A 26,495-nucleotide genomic window follows, 5' to 3' on the forward strand; every position below is an offset into this window, starting at 1 on the left:
GATTTAATGAGTGGAATTTTGTACTGTCACTTAAGAATAAGGTTGGGTATGTGCTTGAGCCATTTGTATATCCTTTTCTGTGAACTGTTAGCATTTGAATATTAAAACTTAACCTTTAAATATGAATATTAAATGTTAATATTAAATATTAACATTTAATATTTAAATATTAAAATGTTGCTGAGTTTTTGCATGAAACCCTGACAAAGTAGTCTGCACAGTCCCAAAATAAGACTAGGTAGTGAAAAAATTCAGAAGCAGGTATAAGACCTGAATGGTATTGGCTGTCTGTATTGGTCATGGAGGAAAAGCAGTGGGATGTCTGATGGCCTTGAGAATAGATCCCCCCAATCAGCTTTCCATTGGAAAGCATGCAGGCCAATTTGAAAACAGCCAAAACAGGAAAGGATCCTGAAGATGCCCATTTGCAGGTGAATTTAAGGGGACTGAAGATGTTGAAATAGGCTAGGTCCTTATGAACTCTTGAAACTAATAAACCTAAGCTTCATTCCAAAACAAAATCCATTTAAGGAGAAACTACTGGCTGTAGATACCAAGTTGAGCAGGACAGGCAGACAATAGGGGCAGAGGAAAGACAAGGTACATATTAAAGTGAGCGAGAGAAGACAAGGAAGCAGATCTCAGTAAAAATACTAGTAATAGGCCCTACTGGTTTGGCTCAAGTAGAGCGTTGGCCTGCGGACTGAAGGGTCCCCAGGTTTGATTCTGGCCAAGGGCACATGCCTGGGTTTCAGGCTTGACCCCCAGTAGGGGGCAGGCAGGAGGCAACCAATCAATGATCTTCTCTCATCAATGATGTTTATCTCCCTTCCTCTCTGAAATCAATAAAAATAAATTTTTTAAAAAATACTAGTAATAGGATTTCATGAACCTTGAAGCTAGAAGTTATTCTGTCTCTTGCCCTCTCTTCTAAAAGGAAAATGGATTTCACATAAAAGTGAACAGAAAAGAATTGTGGCTCCGGGGGGGTAAGAGATCAACCGAAGGACTTGTATGCATGCATATAAGCATAATCAATGGACACAAGACACTGGGGAGGCAGGGGAAGGTTGAGGGGAAGAAAAAAAAAAGGAGACATATGTAATACTCTTTGTAATACTTTAAGTAATAAAACAAAATTAAAAAGAATTGTGGCCCAGCCAGTATGGTTCAGTGGTTAAACATCGACCTATGAACCAGAAGGTCATGGTTCAATTTCTGGTCAGGGCACATGCCTGGGTTGGCTTGCAGAAGGCAGCCAATATTTCTGTCTCTCTATTCCTCTCCCTTCCTCTCTAAAACATCAACTAAAACATTAAAAAAAAAAAAAAAAAGCCCCAACCAGTTTGGCTCTGGATAGAGAATCTGCCTGTGGACTGAAGGGTCCCAGTTCAATTCCTGTCAGGGGCACATGCCTCGTTACAGCTCAATCCCCAGTAGGGGGCAGGCAGGAGGCAGCCAGTCAATGATTCTCAATAATGTTTCTATCGCTCTCTGAAATAAAAATATATTTTTAAAATAATAAAGTTAAAAAAAAAAAAAAGACTGCCCGACTGGCATGGCTCAGTGGTTGAGCATTGACCTATGAACCCAGATCTGGGTCATGGTTCAATTCCCAATCAGGGCCCATGCCCGAGTTGCAGGCTCAAATCTCCACTGTAGGTGTGTAGGAGGCAGCCAAAAAATGATTCTCATTATTGATGTTTCTGTCTCCCCCTGTGAAATCAATAAAGGTATATTCTTTAAAAAATTAATAAAATGATAAAAATTATAAAACAGCCCTGGCCAGTGTGGCTCAGTTGATTAAGCATCCTCCTTTATTCCCATTTGGGGCACATGCCCAAGTTGCAGGTTCAGTCCCCAGTTGGGGTTCATGTGGAGACAACCAATGGATGTTCCTCCCTTCTCTCTAAAAAAGCTATAAAACAGCCCTAGCTGGTTTGGCTCAGTGGATAGAGCATCAGCCTGTGGACTGAAAGGTCCCAGGTTTGATTCCGGCCAAGGGCATATGCCTGGCTTGTGGGCTCAACCCCCAGTAGGGGGCGTGCAGGAGGCAGCCAATCAATGTTTTTTTCTCATCATTGATGTTTCTATCTCTCTTTCCCTCTCCCTTTCTCTCTGAAATCAATAAAGTATATTTTTTTTAAAAAGCTATAAAACAATGTAAATCAGACTCAGATGAATAGATAAAAGATTTGAAAAGATAAATGACAATTCCGGAAGCATCTACACTAATAAAAGAGAAAAATGGTAATTGGCGTACGGCACTACCCTTTTCACTGGCTAATCAGGGCTATATGCAAATTAACTGCCAACTAAGATGGCAGTTAACTGCCAACAAAGATGGCGGCTAATTTGCATATGTAGGCACAATGCAGGGAGGCGAAAGGGAAAGCAGGAAGAAGCCCCCTGCCACTGACAGTGATCGGAAACCCAGTGGGGAGCTAAGAGCTGGGGGGCAGGGCAAAGGCGGCCCTGGGGCCGCCTTTGCCCTGCCCCCCAGCCATGATCAGAGAATCAGGTGCCTTTGCTGCCCTGGCCAGTGATAGCAGGAAGTAGGGGTGGAGCCAGTGATGGGAGCTGGGCATGGTCGAAGCTGGCAGTACCGGGAGCTGGGGTCCCTTGCTTGGGCCTAAAGCGGAGCCCACGATTGCGGGGCCTCTGCAGCTGCGGGTCCCCGCTGCCCAGGCCGGACGCCCAGGCCTGGGCAGGGGTGGAGCCTGCAACCGCGGGGAGCTGGGGATCCCCTGCCCAGGCCTGACACCTCTGTCGGAGGCCTCAGGCCTGGTCAAGGGGCCGATCTGGTGATTGGTGATCGGAGGGTGATGAGGGTCAACTCCTCTGGCCGAGGCATCAGGCCTGGGCGGGGGGCTGGGGGTCCCCTGCCCAGGCCTGATGCCTGGGCCAGAGGCATCAGGCCTGGGTGGGGGGGCGGAGCCAGGGATTGGAGGGATATGATGGTCCCCTTGCCCAGGCCTGAAGCCTGGGTCAGAGGCGTCAGGCTTGGGCGGGGGGTGGAGCAAGCGATCAGAGGGAGATGGGGGGTCCCCTGCCCAGGCATGATTCTTGGGCCAGAGGCCTCAGGCCTGGGCAGGGGTCAGAGTCAGTGATTGGGGGGAGATGGGGGTGCCCTGTCCAAGCCTGACACCTCTGGCGGAGGCGTCAGGCCTGGGCAAGGGGCCGATCAGGCGATCGGAGGGTGATGGGGGTCTATGCCTCTGGCCGAGGCATCAGGCCTGGGCAAGGGGCAGAGCCAGCAATCGGAGGGGTCTGGGGGTCCCCTGCCCAGGCCTGACGCCTGGGCCAGAGGCATCAGGCCTGGGCTGGGGGCAGAACCAGTGATGGGGGGAAATGAGGGTTCCCTGCCCAGGCCTGACGCCTCTGTCAGAGGCGTCAAGCCTGGGCAAGGGGCCGATCCTGCGATTAGAGGGTGATGGGGGTCAACGCCTGAGGACTCCCAGTATGTGAGAGGGGGCAGGCTGGGCTGAGGGACACTCCCACACACACACACACCCAGTGCACGAATTTCGTGCACCGGGCCCCTAGTTAGGAATAAAAAGTAATTGAAAACTAGAAGGAACTGAAAAGTGAATAAACAATTGATAATTCCTAGAAAAATAGAGATGGAAGGGATGAAAATGTTTTAAATCAGATTTGTATAGAATATTCCTTGGCTGTAAAAAATAAGGAAATCTTATCTTTTGAGATAGCATGGATGGACCTGAAAAGCATTATGCTAAGTGAAATAAGCCAATCAGAGAAAGGCAAGTAGTATATGATTTCACTTGTGGAATCTAATGAACAAAATAAAGACATGGTACGGTGATTACTAGAGGGAAAGGGAGTGAGAGAAGGTAGACAAGGGTATGGGGGAAATAGTGATGGAAGAAGAGACTTGGGGTGGTGAACACAAAATACAATATACAGATTATGTATTCTAGAACTGTACACCTGAAATATATACACAAAAATACAGCAAAAAAAAAAATCAATATAAAGCTATTCTGAATATAGAACACCTGGATATCTAATCTAATAAAAGGCAAACATGCAAATTGACCATACCTTCGCTACACCTTAAGCCATGCCCACCAGCAAATCAGAGCCACTATATGCAAATTAACCCAACCAAGATGGCGGCCAGCAGCCATGGAGCTGGAGCAAGCAGGAGGCTTAGTTGCTCCAGTGATGGAGGAAGCCAAGTTTCCCGGCCGGCTCTGAGCTCCACTGAAGGCAACAAAGTTTCAATTATGGAAGATAAATAAACCCGGGATACCTGCTTTCAGCCGGAGCTGGAGTGAGCAGGAAGCCAAGCTTCCCACCTGCTGTGGGGCTCTGAGCTCCACTGAAGGCAATAAAGTTTCTATTATAGAAGGTAAATAAATCGCAGAATAAAAAAAGAAAAAGAAAGGAGAGGCTGGGAACTTCCATCGCTGGGGGGCTTGGCCAGCCTGAAAATGGCCCTCAGCCCCTCACCCAGACTGGCCAGGCACCCCAGTGGGGACCCCTCCACCCTAAAATGGGTGTGGCCAGCCTGCAAACAGTCATCAGCCCCTCACCCAGGCTGGCCAAACCTCCATGGGGTGAGGGTCCCTACTGGGGGGGGCTTGACCAGCCTGCAAACAGCCATCAGCCCCTCACCCAGGCTGGCCAGGCACCCTAGCGGGACCTCCACCCTGATCCAGGACACCCTTCAGGGCAAACCAGCCGGCCCCCACCCGTGCACCAGGCCTCTATCCTATATAATAAAAGGGTAATATGCAAATTGACCCTAACAGCATAACGACTGGGAATGACTGGTCACTATGACACACACTATCCACTAGGGGTCATACTCTCAGTGCAGGAGCTGCCCCCTGTTGGTCAGTGCACTCCCACAGGGGGAGCTCTGCTCAGCCACAAGCCAGGCTGATGGCTGCCAGTACAGTGGTGGTGGTGGGAGCCTCTCCCACCTCCTCAGCAGCACTAAGGATATCAGACTGCAGCTTAGGCCTGCTCCCCGCTGGCAAGTGGACATACCCCAAGGGCTCCACGGCTGCCAGATGGATGTCTGATTGCCAGCTTAGGCCCAATCCCCTGGGGAGCGGGCCTAAGCCAGCAGGTGGTCATCCTCTGAGGGGTCTCAGACTGCGAGAGGGCAAAAGGCGGGCTGAGGGATTCCCCCCCCCCCCGCCCAGTGCACAAATTTTTGTGCACCGGGCCTCTAGTCTGTATATAAAATGACTCCTCAAGTCCAAAGCAATGGAAAATACTGAACACTACATAGCAGTCCTTGTGATACCAGAACTGCTCTGTTAAGTTCATGCACATATTTTTTTCTTTTATCTTAATATTTGATGAAAAGAAATCCCTGGTTCCAAGCTAATAGGTAAATTGAGAGCCAGTCTCCCTTAAGCACAAAATAAAATATCAATAAATTACTAAATACAAAAATTATTCCTCCTTAGGTCTATTACTGTCAAGGGCAAAGTTTTTTCTACTGCTCAGTCCAAAACCCTTTTCTTAGACACACACTTGCTTCCCCTGTTCTCTTTTTCAAGGCAAGGCTGCTTTCCAATCTGTTGAGATTACTACTCCAGCATTTGTCATTTAGGTGTCTTCTCCCTCTCCTTACCACAGGCCGAGTCATTCTCCAAAGTCCTTCTTTGTCACTGGTCTCAAAGCGTCACTGGTCGCTTTTCCTTTTAGGAACTGAGACATATCTAATCATTTTATGGAAACAATACAATGTTCGAACCATCTCAGTTGAGGCATCAGATATATGAGCAAAACAACCATCTTAGACAATAGTCATCCACCTCAACAGTCTTCTGAAAGTCTCTAGCTCCAGCCTCCATCTGACTGGCTGAGCCCTGTCAACATCCTTAGTTGTCCTGAGCCAGCAAGCATTAGATAACTGGCTGTGCTGAAAATAGATCACAGTGAGAAAGGAATAAGACAAATTAGGAGGCAATTTTAATTAGTTGATTTCAATACATCTTGTTCAAGTGGTTAATGAGAACAATGAAGAGCTCTTCAGATAAAAATCAGAATCCTAACATGGCCTAGAGGGTTTCCATGATCTGACTTCTGTTCTGGCCTCGTAATTATACAAGTCCCAAGATCTTTTTAAAAAAAATGAAATTCACATAACATACAATTTATCCAAAATATATGTTTTTAGTATATTCAGATATGTATATGTCACCACTAATTTTATTTTCATTACCTCAGAAAGAACCTGTATCCTTCAGCAATCACACCCCTATTCTCCATTATACTCCCCTTCCTCAACTCTGATCCCATCATAAACAACCATTAATCTACTATAGATTTTCCCATTTTGACCATTTTATAAGTAGAGTCATCTATGTGATCTTTTGTGACTGGATTCATCTATGTTGTAGCATATATCACCATTTCATCCCTTTTTATGGCTAATATTCCATTGTTTGGATATGTACCAGTAATTTGCTTACCCATTTATCAGTTCATGGACATTTGAGTTGTTCCCACCTTTTCACTATTATGCTAAACATTCACATATTTTTGTTTCAGGTGTTAGAATTGCTGAGTCATACATAAGGTATGCAGGGGTGGGCAAACTTTTTGACTCGAGGGCCACAATGGGTTCTTAAACTGGACCAGAGCGCCGGAACAAAAGCATGGATGGAGTGTTTGTGTGAACTAATATAAATTCAAAGTAAACATCATTACATAAAAGGGTACGGTCTTTTTTTTAGTTTTATTCATTTCAAACGGGCCGGATCCAGCCCGAGGGCCGTAGTTTGCCCACGGCTGGTATAGGGTAATGGTTTGAGCAACTACCGGACTGTTTTTTAAGCTGGCTGACACCATTTTAAATTGCCATCAGTAGTGCGAGGATTCGTTTCTCCACACCCTTCCCAACACTTGACTTTATTCTAGATATGATAGTGGGTGTTGAAGGGATATCTTCTCCCCCTACCCAGATTTACTTAAGTTTAATTGACAAAACTGTTAAGATACTTAAAGTGTACATTGTGATTTGATAGCCATGTGCTGTTTAATGACAGGGACACATTCTTAGAAATGTGTTGTTAGGTGATTCCATGGTTGTGCAAACATCAAAGTACTATAAGCTTACACAGTATATAACTACAAAATGAGATTAAACCAAGCACAAGAAAAAAAAGGATGCATTTAAGATGCAGTAAACACAAGATGAGGTTGCTCCTTGTATAACATCGCATATTTGACAGCAAGCTTTTTTTTTTTTTTTTTTTTTTTAGAAAGAGTACACTCTAACAAAAGTAAATACTTTTACCAAGTATTATGTAATGTACCTAATTGTATGTGCTATACTATTACACAAACTGCAGCACAGGTTTGCTTATAGCACCATCACCAGATGTAATATGTGGCACACCTTTGTCACTAAATAAGGAATTTTTCAGCTCCATTAATCTTTTTTATTAAATGTAGTTTGATTTTTTACAGAGAGGGAGAGGGATAGAAAGTTAGAAACATCCATCAGTTGCCTCCTGCACACCCCCTACTGGGAATGTGCCCGCAACCAAAGTACATGCTCTTGACTGGAATCAAACCCAGCACCCCTCAGTCCGCAGGCTGATGCTCTATCCACTGAGCCAAAGCAGTCAGGGCCAGCTCCATTAATCTTATGAGACCATTGTGTATGTAACCTATTGGCTGAAACCAAATCACATGGCTGTAAATATAAATTGCAAAAGCTTCCACCACCTCACTTCTGAGAACAAATTCTCTTGGCAAGTTTCAATTCTATAATGCACTATTAACTTGTTACGTTAGATCCTCCGACCTTTCACTTTATAGCTTTTTTTTTGAATTTGCCATCTTATGGTTTGATTTGCATTTCCCTATTGACTGATGTCAAGCATCTTTTTAAAATATTTCCACTCAAACCCTTGGCCTATTTTTTAATTGGGGTTTTAATTGTTCTTTACTGATAGAAGTCTCCAGAAATGTTATCTTAACTAAGAATCCTTTGCCAAACTCAGGATCATGATGTACCCACCCATCCCCACCAAGTACCTGTTTTCATTGCTACATTTGGATATCTGAACCACTTTTTTCAGTGTGGTAGAGGCCATACGAATCTTAGGATCAGTTTATCAATTTCATGAAGTCAGCTAGGATCATGTTGAATCTGTAAATGTTCAGAATACTGCCCGTATTCTTTCAATCCACAAATCTTCACAATTTCTTCCAAGTCATCCACACTTAATTGCCATATTCCCTCTTACCTCATGCATTTAGAATTCAACCCATTTTGGTGCAATACATTACATGACCCCATGTATCAAGTGTTAAAATCTTATGGGCTTTACCATGTTAAAGTTCTGTGCTTTAATCTTGGTTTCCCTCCACCATGTTTTCATACTTATGCCAGACATTGTGCCAAGTTTTAAAATACCAACTACTAATCAAAATATAACGCTGCTAGGGCAGGGATTTAATACTTAAGGTTAAGTAACTTGTTAAAGCTAAATGGTCTCCCAGTCCCTTCAGTACTAAGGATCTATTACTAATTTTCTCCTGAAGACTCCTTATGTCTAAAAGCTTACCAAAATTAACATGTGTCTATACTATGAAACATGTAACTGTCTTTCACATCTTCTAATTACATGGTATAACTAGGAAGAGTTCTCAATTTTGTTGACTTTGAACCCTGATTTGAAAATATGGTCTAAAAAAAACATCTGATAGGTGGTTAATCTCACCCCAGTACACCAACGTTGCAGGATGGAACCAGGGTCAGGGAACACACAACAAATCATTTCTCACTAAAAACAAAACAAAAAGCAAACACACACACACACACACACACACACAAATTAAAATATGTAGTTTGTAGGAGCGTTGTCCTGTCCACCAAAAGGCTGTGGTTCAATTCTGGTCAGGGCACAGAGGGCAACCAATTGATGTTCTCTCTCAGCACGTCCTTGGGTGAGTATTAAAAAGTAAAATATCCTGATGTCCAAATCAAGTTGGTTAGGACATAAGTACCATCTAATTGATTGATTAAAAGGTTGAAGGAGCTTCTGCCAAAAAAGTCTCAAGAAACAGTCCTGAATTATATATAATCTGTTCTATGTCTAGAACAGTGATGGCGAACCTTTTGAGCTCGCCGTGTCAGCATTTTGAAAAACCCTAACTTAACTCTGGTGCCGTGTCACATATAGAAATTTTTTTGATATTTGCAACCATAGTAAAACAAAGATTTATATTTTTGATATTTATTTTATATATTTAAATGCCATTTACAAAGAAAAATCAACCAAAAAAAATGAGTTCGCGTGTCACCTGACACGTGTGTCACAGGTTCGCCATTACTGGTCTAGAATATGTAACCTCTTTACATCACCTAGAAACAAGCTGATGACATAGGAAAATTCTAGAAAATTAAAGAGTCCCACTTAAAAACAGAATAAAAGGACAATCTTATTTTTAAGATGTCTTTATTAACAATTAGGTTGTTCATTCCTCTTTGCCCTCTTCTTCACTGGTTTCCTGGACACAGTTCACCGAATCCTGCCAATAAAAGGAAACAATTACTTCCCAAAGATGTAAAAATCAGTTATCAAGTTTGTTAATACCAACCAAGTAAACTTCCTAATAACAAGGAAATATTAATGGAATGTGGTATCAAAAGTATTTAATCGTCTAATATATAAAGCTTATTTAAGATGTAGATTGTTTAGATTTCATACTGATTATAAGGGCCTTTTAAAACTGAGTGATATCTATCTATACATGCAATTTATGAGAAGTTAGTAAGCTACTATACACAGCCATCTTTTTATAAAATAATTTTATTGGACACAGCCATGTCCATTTGTTTATACACTGTCTATGACTGCTTTCTATCTAGACAGCAGAGTTAGGTAAATACATACACATATACTATACATATATATACACTTTTTAATTGAAAACTGAAGTCCATTTTTCTGAGGCTTCAGCCAAACCAAGAAAGCCTACAACCTCAGAAAGCTGTTTTTACAATACTTAAATATTTACTTGTTTAAGAAAATTTTAATGTAGAAGAAATTAAAATGACATATTCACACACAATTATTTTTGTACCACCCAAGCGTCCTTTTTTCTGAAGGCAGTTAACAGTAAGATTGCTTAAGGTACCTTGATACTTCCTCTGTCTTGTAAGTTTTGGCTTTCTCTCTTGGTTGGCTTATGCTTTGACATCTTGAGAACAATTATCCACCTATTATTAAAAATGCAATTTTATTAAAATAAAGTAACATGCTCAGCATATTACATTCTTAATATATAAACTGTGTTTTTTTATGTTTGGGTTCCAATCAATGGTTGTTTTATTTAGCTATGTTATTGCTTAGAAAAGATCTGGTCTACACCACAGTCATACTCTAAATTTCTTTCACCTGTACATACGAAATTTTGCCTATTGTCAAGGACTAGATAGACAGTAGTTACTCTACTATTTACTAGATAACAGCATTTCTCCACTAAATTCAAGCCCTCTTTTCTGCTCTTGATTGTTTTCTCTACATAACCATGTACCTTCTCAATTATACTATTTAACACTTTGGTAATATTCCCCATCTTTCAACTCTCTCACATACATACCTATTTTCAAAAACAGAAAGAGAAATATTATCTTAGGTGAGACAAACATCTTAAAAATCAAACATGTTTAACCCTATCTGGCTAAATCAAATTTAACCATTAAATCTAATCCAAAAGACCTCTACTGCTAAGGTTAAGAGTTCTAAGGATACTTACTTCAGGCTAATGAGCACTCCAGTATCAGCCAACATCAATCATTCGTACCTAAAGAATAATAAGAAAAAGTTAATATAAAAGACAAGGGCATAAGGTTTGAAAATGCTAGTTAACGTCAAAATTTTAAAGAGTAAAATTCCAGAGACCAAGATTGGGGGCAAGTTACAGCATAAAAAAATAGGAAGAAACTTCATGGGGGGTAGAAGGGGGAATCTAAAATTATTCTCACATAAATAAAATAGACACCTGAATCAGAATGAAAACTGTATCTTCTTTAAAATACAAAAGTCTAACTACTATTTATTTTCACCAGTCTGAGCACAAGTTTGACTGCAATCCAAAATATACTATCCCTTATGTGAAGGTATGTGACAACGTCTACCTTACCAAATGAATTTTAACATCGGTTCTCTTTTCATAAAAGCACATACCCTGCTCCCCATTCAAGTATGTTTTCCATTCTCAGGTGGACTGACCACCTTCAGCAGAAGTCCTCCAAGAGTACCCTCCCCGTTCCACAGTACACAATGCAGTTGTTATCCTGCAATCCTATGTATTTGCCTCGTTCTTTCCCCTAAGTCCTCACTGAGTTTTAAGTTAGGGCAGGGAAGAGCTTGCCTTATTGGGACAGCAAGGAACCTGAGGGTTTTGTTTTTTTCTGAGGGAGAAGACATTCACCTTCATTATATATACCTGCAGGGCCACTGCACAAAAACTGGACAGATCAGCCTTAATTCAAATTCTAGGTTTTTCTTCTTCCCTGATTATCAGTTACTGCCAAGGGCATTTGATAGTTCCCTGTTGCACATTTACCATCCATAAGGGATACTATATCTTTTGCATTCTTCCCATTCTCCAGATTATCCTATGCTGCAACCAGCCCGCCCTTTTCAACCTCTGAATAAAATCTTTTCAGCACTGGTGTTCAAAAGCAACATTTTTATGGTTGATGGTTTACCAACAACTGTGAGATTTCCACAGTTGAGTCTTAAAAATTGCCAATCATTATCTAGCAGCAATGACAGATGATTATTAGGAGCAGTCAAATCCTCGGAGTTCTTTCCCTAATAGGCCATTTGAAAACTGCACTCGCTGACAAGAGCACTGAAACATTATCAGCTAAAGCCCAAACCAAATAAAGGCCCAGAACAAACATCCTGGCTCTCTAAAACCTGTCCACAAATCATTAAGGGAAGGACAGTAAATGCAGGACTGGGGATCGTGTCACTGCAGCTGACAATGATTAACAATAGGAGACATGCAACCCCCATTAAGGTTAAAAGTCCAAAACTAGTCACACGCATCTATCTCTATTGGGGGTGAGACTATTATACAGTCTTTGTAGGTTTTGCAACCTTGTGTGAAAAGCACCCATTGCATTTCTTTCATCTTTCAGAAAGCACCTGTATCTGTTCCAAGGGCCTAACAGTACGAAAATGCATTCTGGCATCACACCTCTGAACATCAGACCATTCTCATTAAAAAGAGTAATTTTGATTTGTAACAAGGCTTATGAAATACAATGCAAGCACCTCAGTAGTGTTATTACTGAAACCCATTTATTCCCAGATTTTTGACTGAGTGGATTTTTTAAGACCCTCTGCACTAAGATTTACAAATTATAGCTATGTACAAATCCAAACTAATAAGAATCGACTTAAGTCACAAGTTTCTCATTTGAAAGTGCAAAGACCTATTCGTCTTAAAAGAAGCAAGAATGAAGCAAAGTTAACCCCCCACCCCAATGATGTTCCTGAAGTCCATTATTACAACAAGCACATTCTCTCAAAATTGTTATTGGTTAAGAAATAAACCTGAGCTTTTAAACACTCAATCCCTAAAATCACGGCAGCAAGTGCTGGCCACCGATTTAATGGATCATGCCACAGGAAAACTCCATCGGGATTATATGCCAACTTAGAGACACTCTTGTCACTAATACCTAAGCACTGTGTTTGCTTTGCATTATATTATTCATGTAGAGAGCTAAACTAATCACCATTTGTTCTTTCATCTAGCAGGAGAGTCAGAAGTTATTTGCTTGAATGGTCTATGCATCACAGTACAAATTTGTCCCCACCTTGTGAATTGCTTGCTAAAGAGCAAGCCATTTTTCTTGATATAATGGAAGAAAATTCTCATATCCACGAAGAGTTTTCACACATTTATGCAAAATAAACCTCAAACCTTCCAGTTACAGAGCAGAAAGCATTATATATGAAAGATGTTTCTCATGCACACTAGCTAAAAACCAGTTCAGAGAACAAAGTTCAGTTGAGGTCTGGAATAATAGTCGATGCAAAGCTTAAGTACTAAGCAACAAAATAAGGTGGTTAAGACCTTTTTTTGGTAATTAAAATCTTGAATTATAACATCATATACCTAAAGCTAAGGTAACCAAATTCAAAAACCTACTCTGAATATTTGCAGTTATCCTACAGAATACGACGAAGTCTTATGATTGGGAAATGATTCCCACCATGTATCCAACTGTAGGCAAGTCAATGTGCCACACCAATTTTCCCCAGGTTTAGAATATAGACATACTTAGTAAAATCATGTAATTTGAACTATTCACATTAGATTCCCATCTAAGCCCAAGTTAGTAAAGATGTTTCCATGGAGCTCATTTGAAAAAATTTATTAAATCACATTACAAAAAAAAAACACCACCCTGTACTTATAGTGTTAATTCACTCATCCTGCAGAATAATTACCAAGATTGCATTCTGAATTATTGATATTGCTGACCTATGGGCAGGTCAGTTGCTACAACAGAGACTAATTATCACATGCTATACAGTCCATATCAAGAGGCTAAAAAAGCACTCTACCTCCCAAGTATGGTTTGGTTCCCTTTCCCCCACACCACTGATATGTTCCGTGTTATCTTCAGTTACAATGCAACTAAAGGAAACCACACAACTAAATCAGATATACCAAGGAATCAAGTTTGCACTTTTTATCTGAGAACTGCAACAGCACTGAATTCTGCCTGACAAATTACAGCTCTAAGCCCAAACCCACGCACTTTTGATAAGCTAGCTTTACCATACAAGTGTTAGGTGCTGCACTGTTATTTCATTGTCAGAAGTGTGATGTCAGAATGCCCACGGAATAAAAGTACATAGCAAGTCACCAAGTTAGATTATATTGCTTGTTACCTACCTGTATGCAGTCGGCAATGAGAATCTTGGAGCAAGCAGGAATACTACATCCGGGTCCTAATGTCCATTGCCATTTGCGGTACTACGTTCCTCACAGTTACGCACTGCAGAAATGCTGGCTAAATGCAGTTATGTAGCAGGCCACTACTTTAATAGTGCATAATTGCAGTCCAAGAACACCAGAAAACATTCTACCAAAACTTAGTGGCTTGCCCAAGAAAAGCCAAGTATCTAAGTTTTATCTGCCATAATATGCCACTTATAAAAATTGCACAGGCGTAACATTACAATTTCCCAAATTATAATGTTTATAATAGTGGTATATCTACATAAAGAGTGGTAGGGTTTATAGAACTTGTTAATGAGTTCAATTAGTGTTCTAAACAAAGAAGGATTGTGATTTCACTAAATGTGAGCCAATGGGTTAAAAGCTTGAGATACCTATTAAAATATACAGGGGTCTCTTAGAGAATGCGGTTAACGATTTGGACTACTAAGTTTTAAAATGATCAGTGTTCCTCTTAAAAACAAAATTATGAGAATGGAGAAGGGGAAAATGGGGGCAGGTGATTTCTTCAAATGAGAAAAATGGCTAAATACTTTGAAACTACTACCTTCCCTCTCCCATCCCAAGTTTCACATCAGCTTTTAGGCAACTTTTTTTTTAAGATGACTTAAATTCCCATTAGGCTAAAAACTATCATATACAAGACTTACAGAAAGTCTATTTGAGTACCTTACAACCCTTGGTACACTGCTATTTCAGTGATAAAAGTAAAAAAACTTAGTTGAAACTGAGCAAGATTATTTGCTAAACAACATTTAGCAATTCTACAGCCCTCAGTAAGGCTATCAAAACCACAACTTTCAGCAGATTATCCATGAGCATCCTTCACCACTCTTCAAAGGTACAGTACTACCAAAAGCTTATTTTAGGGGTCTGTGCCAGCATCCCTTATAAAGAAAGGCATGTAATCTGAAAAATAAACTGAAACATTAATTTTATAGGCAGATTATCCCATTTCCCCACCAGCCCCCGCCCACACACATACAAGTTCACCCTCCACGGGTGTCCCATGAACACCCCTTATTTTATCATTAGTTGAGTCCCTACTACACAATCCAATCAAATTATAATGGACTTCTTTCAAATCAAGATCCTTGTTTCCGTACAGAAAAATCTCATATATAGCACCAATTCATACCTTAACTGGGGACAAAACTTCCTCATTAATATAATTATGGTAGAACTACCACCCATTTCCAGGTGTCTTGGTGAATAGAAATAATGAACATTTTCTAATGAGGTTTCCTTAATTAACACATCATGTACCTGTCAGTCACACAACCAGAATTGGGTGACATGCCTTTATACTCCACTAGTGTTTTACTTTTAGTATTATCCAGTTTCCCAGGCAGAAGGTGCTCAATTATTTCAACAATAGGTTTCCCTTTGTACTCAGGCACAATACTAAACTTCAGCATTTGTTAAAATTTTACTTTTGCCAATTAGCACCAAGAACAGAGGTGAAAAGGAGGAAGACACATTCCATAGTAAAGAGTTCTACAATGTACAAATTTGAATGGAACCATAACTAAGAACAAAGCCAAGCCATTGAATTATTTTACCTACTTTTAGGAAGCTGTTCCCTCTGCTAACATAGATACACTGGGAAAACAGATTCCCACTGTTGTACTAACAGACAACAGTAACAATGTGCTTTAATATTAAGTCAAAATACCTCATTCTAATGGAAGGAGATTCAATGAAGTTGACAATAAACTGACAACACCATCGAAACACTCCAAAGCTTTATGGTGGGAGGGACATTTATATTTGCACTGTGTAGCATAAGCAACTCTCTCCAGATTTAGTGCTGCATCAAAAGGGAACTATGGAAAAACAGATTAACAAATATTTTACAATTAAGAATGAATGCCTATCTGCAACCCTACATGTCAACAGTCACCACTAATTCTTTGAAAAGAGAGCAAGTAGATTTATGGTCCTATAGTTTTTGCCCAATGAAGTAACAAAAGGAGATATAAAAGGTTCAGAGTACAAATGTATATATAACTACACCTCGTTTATGGTTACTATACTTCTTACTTTCAAGTTGAAATTTTCAGACTAAACCCCATCTTTATAAATCGCTTAAAGTAATACATGAAAAGACTTCATGTTTAATAATCTTTAATTCAAATGTGAAAGTTCAATACAAGCCAGTTGTAGGGCTTGGGACTTATTCTTTTAAAAACAAGAACGGAGGAATGCAACAAAATGATCTTTCCACTTTTTCTCCAGAAGCTTTCAAGAAAAGGATAACTCATAGGGCCATAAAAGATCCATTTAGTCATGCCCACTTTCTCCCCCTACCAATAGTCATACACCCAATTCCATAATCTTAATACATATTCCTGAATGAAGATTTACAGTTGTTTTACTTATATAACCATTTAAAAGTACTTAGCACCGCTTGCTTCCTATAATGCCAAACAAATCAAATCACGAATCTACTTCAGTATGTATTTCTTCTTTTTAAAACAAAGGGGTACTTATTTGTAAAAAGCAATACTTAGCCTACAAATACATTTCCCAGAAATGGCACATGCCATTTGAAGGTCTCAACACTCTCATGCTTTCAAAGTGGAATACCTAGCCTAATGTGCATGGAAGCATGAATGGCAAAATTGAAGATCAATATTTTAACTATTTTATCTATTTATTTGAAGCACAGTAAAAAAAAAAAAAAAAAAAAAAAAAAAAGTACACTTTGGAAATTCGATGGCACAAAGTACACTGCCATAACTTGTGGGACATTATACAGTTAAAAAAAAGGAAAATAAAAAGGAAAAAATCCTGTTTCAAAACACTGTATTACATAATTTTACCTGCCCAAACAGACCATTTACAAATATTAGGTCAATAAACTGCTAACATCCATAAAAAGGTAGCTTTCTTACTAAAATGCAAGAATTTAAAAGATTGGTATCTAAACAAGAAAAGACAAAAACAAACTAGAATGAGAGCCTACATATCACATCTAAAATCGGGGCTTTTTGTTTGGGCCTTCATACTCTTCTCTCCCTCTACCATATCCTGCTGGAGTTCCAGGCCCCATTCCTCTAGGACCCTGTCCACCCACAGGTCCCGCGCCTCCCTGCCCAAAGCGCTCAGTACGCTATTGGAACAGTAATTAACAGTTCATTATATGTAGTTGATGTCCATGTGTGTTAAGTAAATATTTTAGAAGGTTCCGTAGTCAACGTTCGTCGATACAATCACCAATGAGTCGATCCACAGGTACCGGGAACATAGAAAGGAAAAAAGGGTAATTTGAAAATTAGTTTACGATAATACATGCCTTGTGGTATGTTCCCACTTGAGCCATTCTCATACACCTGTTTCAAAGAATAGATCTTCCCTGTAGTGCTAAAAAATTTAAGAATTAGTGTAGATGTGAAAACCCATTCCAAAATGAGTTAAAGAAATTTCACATCAGAATAAACCACTGAAAAGCTTGCAAACTTCTCACTTTCAAGGTCTGAACAGGAAAATTAATTTCCAAGTAAGCCTAGCAAGCCCAACCAGACAGATTCAATTCACTCAAAGAAGTGACAAAGGACCTACTCACCAGTTAGTGGCATGTGCTGCATAAGAAACCTTGTGCTTTTCAAGATCTCAAGACACATCTGCTAAGTTGCAGAAATCTTAAAAGGTTCAAAGTTTTAATAAAATGCTACCAGACTACAAAAAAAAAAAGCATAAAAGACTAATAGATTTAGTCATTTTACCGGCACAGTAACTTGATTAAAAAAAAAAGTGTTGCCATATTCTCACAGGTGTACCACCTTTAGGAGCCATCACTATATGACAAGAGACACTTATGTTTACAGCACTATTCTGTATTATTGCAAATTGGATATACAGCCCACCCCCATTAACAGTCCAACTTTTCCCTTAGGTCTTTGAAAAGTCCACTGGCACTTAGCTATGATTCCATGGTCTGGATATCTCCCAAGCAGCCTAGCACCATGCTTAAGTAACTGCAATAAAGCAGGAGTTTATTATTCCATCTAGTTTCAGGTACTTCTCAGTCTTAGAAAGCTATGTATCCAAAAAGAAAAACCCTAGAGATATGGAAGCACAGCAGCCTGAACTATCTTTCAAATTCCATTTAAAATAGATGTTACTAAGTATTACCACCCCCCCCCCCAAAAAAATTTAAACAAAATACAAAAATGGCATTAGGGTTTAACTGTTCCTATATGTTGTAATTTCAACATGTCTCTTACAAAATACTATAGGGCTACTTGAAAAGACTAAATCTCGCCCTGGCTGGTTTGGCTCAGTGGATAGAGCATCAGCCTACGGACAGAAGGGTCCCAGGTTCAATTCTGGTCAAGGGCACATGCCCGGGTTTGCGTGCAGGAGGCAGCTGATTGATGATTCTCTCATCATTGATGTTTCTACTGTTATCTCTCTCCCTCTCTGAAATCAATTAAAACATATTAAAAAAAAGACTAAATCTCAATCCTTTAAAGTATTTTTCAAAAACCTAAAAATTTTAGGGTTTTAGCACACTGTACTATATATTTCATGAAGGTTATTAAGGAAAATTTGGGGATTTCACAATTATATCATTACATCTTAAACCCACAGGTTTTTTTAAACCTGTTATATGGAATATAGAATTTTAACTGTGGGAACATCATGTGAAGTTACATTTTTAACAGATTTGTTTACATACCTACAATATGCCTTTTAGGAAGCACCTAAGTGAAAATGTTACCCACACTATTTTTAAAATTTTATTTGAAGAAAGCTTATAGCACTACATTTAATGTAACCAGTCATTTACGGTTCTAATTCCCCAAAAGCCATAAATGGATTTTAAAATAGGTGAGTTCCCATACTAAATTCTTATGTTCCTTATTTGTAAAGTGAAATTAGTGAGTTACATGCTGCAGCTTCCTTCCTTTGCCAAAATCCTGTAGGTGAACTAATCAGACTTAATTCAGTTGTGAAAATGTATTCTTCCTTAAACCCATTTCTAAAGTCAATATTCAATTCTCCTAAGGATTTGTAAAGCCCTAAACACAGCCACTCAGACCAATTCACATGCTTGTTCTAAAGCATCCGGATAGGCTATCTGCAGTTAAAATATGATAGCATCAAGAAGGTTCAGATCAAATGCACACAACTAGTATGCTTAAAATTATCGTTGGTTTTGTTGCTACTCTGTAGCAAAACAGATGTCAGTTTATTTTAGAAGGTGTACCTACAGACAGCCCAACAGGTGGGAAACGACGAGTCAAAACTTTAAACAATTCCCTTTTCATGGATAGAAGCCACACCAAATATAGGTCAGAGTTCTACACATCACTAAAACATGCCTAGGAGCTGCAAACTACAAGTCTAATTCATATAGTTATGGCAAATGCCAGCTGAGTGAACAACAGTTTGCCATTTGATTACGCTCACTTAGATGTAGAATAATTAGGTACATTCTCTAAAGTTTAGAATTTGGATTTGCCATGCGATGGAGTGCAAAAGTACACAAGCAATATAATGGAAAGCACCTAATTCTACTTATTGCCAAAGATAACTCCAACATACTAACAGCACTGACTTCGCGTTGGCAACCGTATCTGTTTAGGTTACCACACACTGAGTTCTTCTATGTTGCCAAAGTATCCCTCAATATTACGATTTACATGATAGGGAAACTAAAAGAAGTCCAGTCACCTACTTTAAAAAAAAAAACACAACAAAATAAAACACACACACAAGTTGTGAAAATGAGAATTTCCTTTGTACTACGTCCCACAGGATACATTACCATGTCGCTTCCCATCATGGAACCAGTCATGGTTGCTGGTGGAACTCCAGGATTAGCTTCATAACCTATGCCACCAGCACCACCTAATGGTGGAAATTTCTGGCCTCCTGAACCATAGGGATCTAGAGGAAACAAAAATGCCTGTTATAACTAAACCAGAATATTGCTCTCTAATGGCACTGCTAATTTATTTTCATGCTTACCTCCCATGTTCATTGCTCCTCCACCACCCATTCTCATGTCTCTTTCTCTCTAAAAGAAAAAAAAACTTTCATGTATCTGTACTATACCCATACCATTTTTGAAAGTACAAAAAATCCCCAAACTTAAAGATTCTAACCAATAAAAAAGGTTCATTTAAGGCAATTTAAAAAACTAGACTCTGAAAAAATTTTTTAAAATTTACCCGTTGACTTAATTTTCAAAAACCTAAAAGCTTCTTCCCAAAGAATCTTTGGCCTACCAAAAAAAAATGATAAAAGGCATATCATCATAATACATGTTTAAAATAAGTGGATATGATATGTTATTTTACTCTAATTAGATTACAACAGAAATTTACTTACTGGATCCATATAGCCCATTCGGCTATAACTTTCCTCTCTTTGTCGTCTCATTTGTTCTTCCATCTCACGTTGACGAATCATCATCTCTTCTTCCCTTCTACGTCGTTCCTCTTCTTGTCTGGAAATGTTCATTAAGTATATAAATAAAAGTGTTATCCACATCTTTTCAAACTCAATTTGAAAAAAAAAAAAAATAGAGCAACAGAGAGAATAGTTTGCCTCATAGCTTTACAAAGACTAGGTTGGGGCAAACACACAAAAGACCAGGAGAGTGAGTGTAGAATAGCCCTAGGGGCATTCTGGCTAAGAAAATAAGTATTACAGTACTTACTGACAACTGTACACACAATTTCAATTTAAATGTTTTACCAACGCTGACTCTATTTCATTGGACTACACTGCAAAATTTAGGTTTTCCTTTTGTCTAAGAGTTAATGCAGAAGCAAAGGCCCTGGACGGTGTGGATCAGTTGGTTGAGCAACGTCTCCCTTCCCTTCCCCCTCTCTAAAATCAATAAAAACATTTTTTAAAAACAAAAGGCTTAGTTTAACAAAATTTTACCTTAATTGCATTTCTTTACGTTTCTGCATTTCTTGATTGTGAAGTTCTTCCATGCGTCTTAATTCTTCCTGGCGTCGCATCAGATCTGAACATTGGAAAATTTTGTTTTGGATTCACATTAATGAGATTACAGTAAGTTTTTTAAAAAAAGATAATTGATCCCATCAGCAAACTTCAGAGTTTTTTACCTTGACGCAAGAGATTTGCCTGATGTTCATGATAGGCATCTTCCATTTCACTTTCCAGTTTGTCTTTTGCATCTTTCATGTTTTTTTCAACTTGTTCCCTTTGCTGTTTCTCCATTTCATCCAAGGACTTCCATCGCTGAGAATATTCATACTCAAATGTGCCATGCTGGGCAAAACGAGGAGGGGTTTCTCTCTCCCTGACAGTATTTAAAGATGAATCAATTTGGGATGCACATTAAGAAACACTACCTGACTCCCCTAAAACCACTGGTCTCTCCCCCTGCCCTATCACTTGTAAGGAACATCGAGGGGCAAAGACCACTTTGGTTCATATTGTAAGAACAAGAATAAATTGTGAAATATACATACTTCAGAAACAAAAACTAGGCATTTGAATAACTGTTTCAAAACCTCAAACTTTCTGAGCCCAATGCTTTTATTAAGCATATTCATTTAGGAGAATTTTGCACATTTTAAACAAAACTGAAAAATTACTAGAACAAGTTCTCCCTTAAACTTAAAAAACTACCATAAGTTTAATCCATCTTACTTTTGATACATTGGATTCTTCTGTGCAAGTTTTTCAGGAAGCCCATCTTCATCATCCAATTGTTCAAGTGGTTCCACAATGACTGGACGAGGAGTTCTAATACAAAAGAAGGCTGCATCTTATTTTCCAGTCATATCACAACTTCCTCATACAAGTTAATAAACAAAAATTATTAAAATAGGCACAAGAACTTACGTTGTCAGTAAGAAAACGCCTTCACTGCATCTTTCAAATGCTTTTCTTGCTGCTGGTTTAGAAGCAAATTCAACAATGCCTTTCCCTGTAGATCTTCCACGATCATCCACAATTACAACAGCCCTTTCAATAGGACCAAACTGGCTAAAGGCTTCTTCCAACAGTTCATTGGAAACATAAGGTGAAAGATTTCTAACAGAAAGGGCAGCAGCATGTGTGGCAAAGCGAACCCGAAGCTGTCTACCTCTCATGGGTGTATCATCAAGTTCAGCTTTGGCAATTTCAGCCAATGCCCTGGACTCCTGAAAGTTATCAGACATACTCATGTTAACGACCTAAAAAATTGCCTAATGCCTACTCTGAAAGTCATAAGCCTAATCCCCATTCCTATTTTTCCTCCAGCTCCCCCCCTGACAGGGTTCTCAGTAGTTAAAATGCCTTGCCCCACCCACTCCCCTTGATTCTTAGATACCAACAATTATACACTATACAACATTTCATCTTTTCTGCAAGAATGATGAAAACATTGTTATCCTTTCATCCTCACCTGTAGATATGGGTTTTTTTTTGTGTGTGTGAGTGTGTGTGTGTGTTTGAGAGTTAAAGAGAGCATAAAACACTGATGTGAAAGAAGCATCAATCAGTTGTCTGTGTATGCCACCCCCTCTAGGATTGAACCCACAACCTTTTGGTATCACGCTCCAACCAATGGAGCAACCCGGCCACGGCAAGAATGACAAAAAATTTAAAGACCAATTGATTCATGTTCGTTTGAAAACCAGTACATTTGTAGTAGCAAAAAAAAAAAGAGGACCCTATAATTAATTATACATAAAAACCCAACAAACTCACGAGCTTAATAAATCCGAATCCTTTGCCTTTGTTGATAAAAACTTCTCCTGGTTCTCCATATTTAGCAAACAGTCTTTTGAATTCCTCCTCTGTAATATCAGCAGGTAGGTTCCCAACAAACAGCCGACAACGCTGAGTGTAAGTTTTCTCCCCGGGTCTTCGCAGGAGAGACAAGTTGGCTTTAAAGCCCTAGTGGAAAAGAAAGGGAATTTTTCAGACACCATTGACCTGTGCCTGCAGCGGAAACGCGCTAATTTTTGCTTTTACCAAACTGGATTTTACCAAAGGGGTGGTTCTTCTGTTTTCGTTTAAAGTCAAAGCAAGGTCCTACTATACTCGTGGGATTTCCAATGTCACCGCTATCCTAAACCAAACAGCCAGATTCATTCAAAATACTCGAGAACGGGCACTTGGCCCTCGCTACATAGGTCCTTTCGGTGGGTCATTCCTTCCTCAATATTAGCTCACGGCTTACTGTCTCCCTCTCCACCTCTATATCTGTTCATCGTCCCACATCTGTATCCACAACCTCGTCCTTTCCATATGCTGAGCGTCCCTGGCTAAAACTGTAGCGGACATAAATTCAAATGGTCAAATAGTAAATGAAAAAAGAAAAAGAGCAAAATCCCGTCAGCAGCGACACGACCTCTGCGCGCCTGCATCTCACGGTCCGCTCTACTCCGGCTCCCAGGACCTCCTGGCTGTAGCCGGGCCCGCCCATCCCGTCCCGGCGGCTCCTCGCCTCGCCGGCCCCCTCCCGCGAGCTCTGGCCGCCGGGCGGTAGGACCACGCGGCCCACCCCGCGGTCGCCGGAGAGCCCCGCCCCCGCCGGCAGCGCGCAGGCGCCCTTCCGGCCTCCGACAAAATGGAGGCCGGCGGGGGTGGGGGGAGGGAAGGAAGGGGGGCGAAGAGGGGGTAGCGGCCATCTTAGGCGAACGGACGCGTAGCTCCGGAGACACTCACCTCCGAGTCGGAGATCTTCTCCTCGGTGCGGCCGCCGGGCCCTCCGGGAGGGGGACCCTGGTGGTGCTGCTGGTGGTAGGGCGGGTGGTGCTGCCGTCCTCCGCGGGGCTCGACGCCTCCTCGGTGTGGCGGCTTCGGATGGCCGCCTGGAGTGCTGAGGCCCGGGCCCCCACCCGGCTTCGGCCCGCCCGGCATTTTACCGCCTTTGGGGCCGCCGGGTCCTGGGCCCGGCTTAGGCCCGGGCACCGGGCCCCCGGCGGGTGGAGGCGGCGGGCCCCCAGCCTGAGGTGGCGGGGTGGAGACCACGCTGCTCGGAGGCGCCGGCGGGGGCGCCCCGGAGGGCGCCGAGGTGACAGCGGGCGGCGGGGTCGGGATAGGGCCTGGCCCCGTGCTGGCCCCAGAAGTCGGGGGAGTGGCGGGCGGCGCCGGGCCCGAGGCCGGCGGGGCGGTGCCTACCCCGGGAGCCGGGCCGGGTCCCGGAGGAACCACGGGCTTGGCTGAGTCCTGTGGCGGCGGCGGCTGCTGATGTGCAGGCGGCTGCTGAAGCGGCGGCGGCTGCTGATGTGGCGGCTGAAGCGGCGGCGGCTGCTGTGGGGGCGGCTGCTGCGGCGGCGGCTGCTGCTGCTGCTGTTGGTGTGGAGGCGGCGGCGGGATCGGGGGTTTGGGGCCGCCCTGGACCGGGCCGGGACCCAGGGGTCCGCGGTTCTGATTGAGGCCCATGCCGGGCGGCGGCGAGCGGAAGTCGTGAAGGCCGCCGCGGCCGCCGCCTCCTCCGCGCCGGTGGAAGCCGCCACCGCCACCGCCGCGACTCCGGAACCGATCTCGAGACATGTCTGTGGTCAAGGGGCGGTCGAGGCAGAAGCGGAGAAGTCGCTCAGGGAATGTGGATGCCACCTTGCTTCGCACAAAATGGCGGATGACACAGGCTGCGTGCCGCCTTTGTCCTCGTCTTATATAGGCAGGCTGAGAGGGCCCCGCCCACTCCTTGATCGGTAGCTCCGCTAGCCAATTGCAAGTGCCGTATTTGATGACACTATTTTACCGAGTGCTAGTCTCTTCTATTGGCTTCTTGGTGAGAGGCGGGAGGAGTGCGTAGCTGAAGTTTCCAACTGGCCAATGAGCGGAAAAGGAGTTGGCTGTTGGCCACTGTGATTTGCTGGGAGAAATTTGAATGGGTTCGCCAGACCAATTTTCTCAGGAAAGCAAATAGTAAGGGCTCTATCAGCTCCAGGGGAAAGATAAGGGCCCTTTTCTTTCTCGATTGCCCCGGAAGCGGTCTATTGTTATCCTTTCCCTGAAAGAACGTTCTCTGGTTCAAAGGCATAAATTAAGTGCCTGCAATCTACTCTACCTTGTGTTGGGCCAGTGAAATAAGAAAAATCTTACCGATTTCGCACGCGATCTTACTGTCATCTACGGAGCTTTTGGTGGGTCATTCCTCCCTCAGTATTCGCTCTTATCGCTTACCGGCCTTTTGGCTAAGATCAAGTGTAGTATCTGTTCTTGTCAGTTTAATATCTGATACGTCCTCTATCCGAGGACAACATATTAAATGGATTTTTGGAGCAGGGAGATGGAATAGGAGCTTGCTCCGTCCACTCCACAAATTGACCCGGTATTGCAGTACTTCCGGGAACGGTGCGCACACACACACACACACACACACAAAATTTAGCTCTTTAGCTCATGGCTTATTGTCTTCCTTTCCACCTTTCTGTTCATCATCCAACGTCTATGTGGATGACCACCCAATACTCTGTCAATTCTTTATCTCCTCACCTCCAACAACCTTTCCTTCCATCCTTTATCAGCCGCTCCAACCCCACAACTGCTCTAAAGGTCACCATTGTGTTTGTTGTTGCCAGTAAGTATTCCATCTTTAAATTTCTATTTCAAGAATCTCTACTGTCTCGCCCTGGCCGGTTTGGCTCAGTGGATAGAGCGTCGGCCTGCGGACTCAGGGGTCCCAGGTTCGATTCCTGTCGGGGGCATGTACCTAGGTTGCGGGCATAGCCCCAGTGGGGGGTGTGCAGGAGGCAGCTGATCGATGTTTCTAACTCTCTATCCCTTTCCCTTCCTCTCTGTAGAGAAATCAATAAAATATATTTTTTAAAAAAGAATCTCTACTGTCTGATCATAATAACTGATCCTTTGACTTCATCAAAAGCTCCAGACCATTAAATGTATTACTTTTTCACTCTCACATTTTTAACTTTTTATTATTATTATTATTATTATTGATTTGAGAAAGAGAGAGAGAGATCGAAGCAAAACATTGACGGGTTGTCTCCTGCTCCAACCGGGATCAAACCTGCAACCTCCTGGTGCGTGGGAGGACACGCCAACCAACTGAGCCACACCGTCCAGGGCTCTCACATTCTCCTGTTCATAACTTGTGTTGCACAGTTTAGAAGTTAAGATTGCCTACAGCCCTAACTGGTTTGGCTCAGTGGATAGAGCCTCGGCCTGCGGACTGAAAGGTCCCAGGTTCGATTCTCCTCAAGGGCATGTATGTTGGTTGTGGGCACATCCCCAGTAGGAGGTGTGCAGTCGGCAGCTGATCCATGTTTCTCTCTCATCAATGTTTCTAACTATCTCTCTTCCTTTCTCTCTGTAAAAAAGCAATAAAATATATATTTTTAAAAAAAGATTGCCTACAAACACAAACAACTTTTGTTTTCCTCCTCCATTATACTCACCTGGTAAAACCCCATTCTAGTTGGACCCAACAATTTACCTTCCTTAACAAAGGCTGCGGCTTTCACTTTAAAGTTGTGACCACAAGTCTAAAGAGGACATTAGACTCTCCCTGGCACTCTTACTGAATTCCCCTAGTAAGTTCACTTTCC

At 41.6% G+C, this 26,495-nt stretch overlaps 1 protein-coding gene and 1 non-coding gene across 6 annotated transcripts; one reads left to right on the top strand and one right to left on the bottom strand.

Annotated features, from left to right (window-relative positions):
* Window positions 1-9,441: 9,441 nt before the first annotated feature.
* SFPQ (splicing factor proline and glutamine rich) lies at window positions 9,442-24,585 on the bottom strand. 5 transcript variants are annotated; one of them, XM_036352664.1, is made up of 13 exons: window positions 23,647-24,584; window positions 22,684-22,872; window positions 21,832-22,133; window positions 21,637-21,732; window positions 21,087-21,283; window positions 20,899-20,983; window positions 20,338-20,455; window positions 19,975-20,023; window positions 19,772-19,893; window positions 13,930-17,110; window positions 10,762-10,809; window positions 10,141-10,222; window positions 9,442-9,531 (listed from the first exon to the last, which is right to left on the bottom strand). In XM_036352664.1, exons 1-10 carry the CDS (start codon window positions 24,475-24,477, stop codon window positions 16,973-16,975), a joined length of 2,127 nt encoding a protein of 708 aa, XP_036208557.1. In that variant the 5' UTR covers window positions 24,478-24,584; the 3' UTR covers window positions 9,442-9,531; window positions 10,141-10,222; window positions 10,762-10,809; window positions 13,930-16,972. The 5 variants fall into 5 exon arrangements, with proteins under 5 accessions (XP_036208557.1, XP_036208558.1, XP_036208560.1 ...); XM_036352665.1 differs by lacking the exon at window positions 13,930-17,110 and having other exon boundaries at window positions 23,647-24,585; XM_036352667.1 differs by lacking the exons at window positions 9,442-9,531; window positions 10,141-10,222; window positions 13,930-17,110; window positions 19,975-20,023 and having other exon boundaries at window positions 10,760-10,809; window positions 23,647-24,585.
* A 519-nt stretch (window positions 24,586-25,104) lies between these two features.
* Window positions 25,105-25,295, top strand: LOC118678054. The gene has a single exon (XR_004974728.1). It is a non-coding gene; the product is annotated as a U2 spliceosomal RNA (small nuclear RNA).
* The last annotated feature ends 1,200 nt before the right edge of the window (window positions 25,296-26,495 follow it).

The sequence above is a fragment of the Myotis myotis genome, unplaced genomic scaffold (genome assembly GCF_014108235.1).
Source record: "Myotis myotis isolate mMyoMyo1 unplaced genomic scaffold, mMyoMyo1.p scaffold_m19_p_2, whole genome shotgun sequence".
NCBI classification, from domain to species: Eukaryota; Metazoa; Chordata; class Mammalia; order Chiroptera; family Vespertilionidae; genus Myotis; species Myotis myotis.

Bases quoted from the DNA above. Each gene is read 5' to 3' on its own strand.
- SFPQ (XM_036352664.1), bottom strand. From the start codon at position 24,477: ATGTCTCGAGATCGGTTCCGGAGTCGCGGCGGTGGCGGTGGCGGCTTC. The intron at 22,134-22,683 runs GTGAGTTTGTTG...GATAACTTTCAG, and splicing joins GATTCGGATTTATTAAGCTC to GAGTCCAGGGCATTGGCTGA. The intron at 20,456-20,898 runs GTAAAATTTTGT...GAACATTTCCAG, and splicing joins CGTAAAGAAATGCAATTAAG to ACAAGAAGAGGAACGACGTA.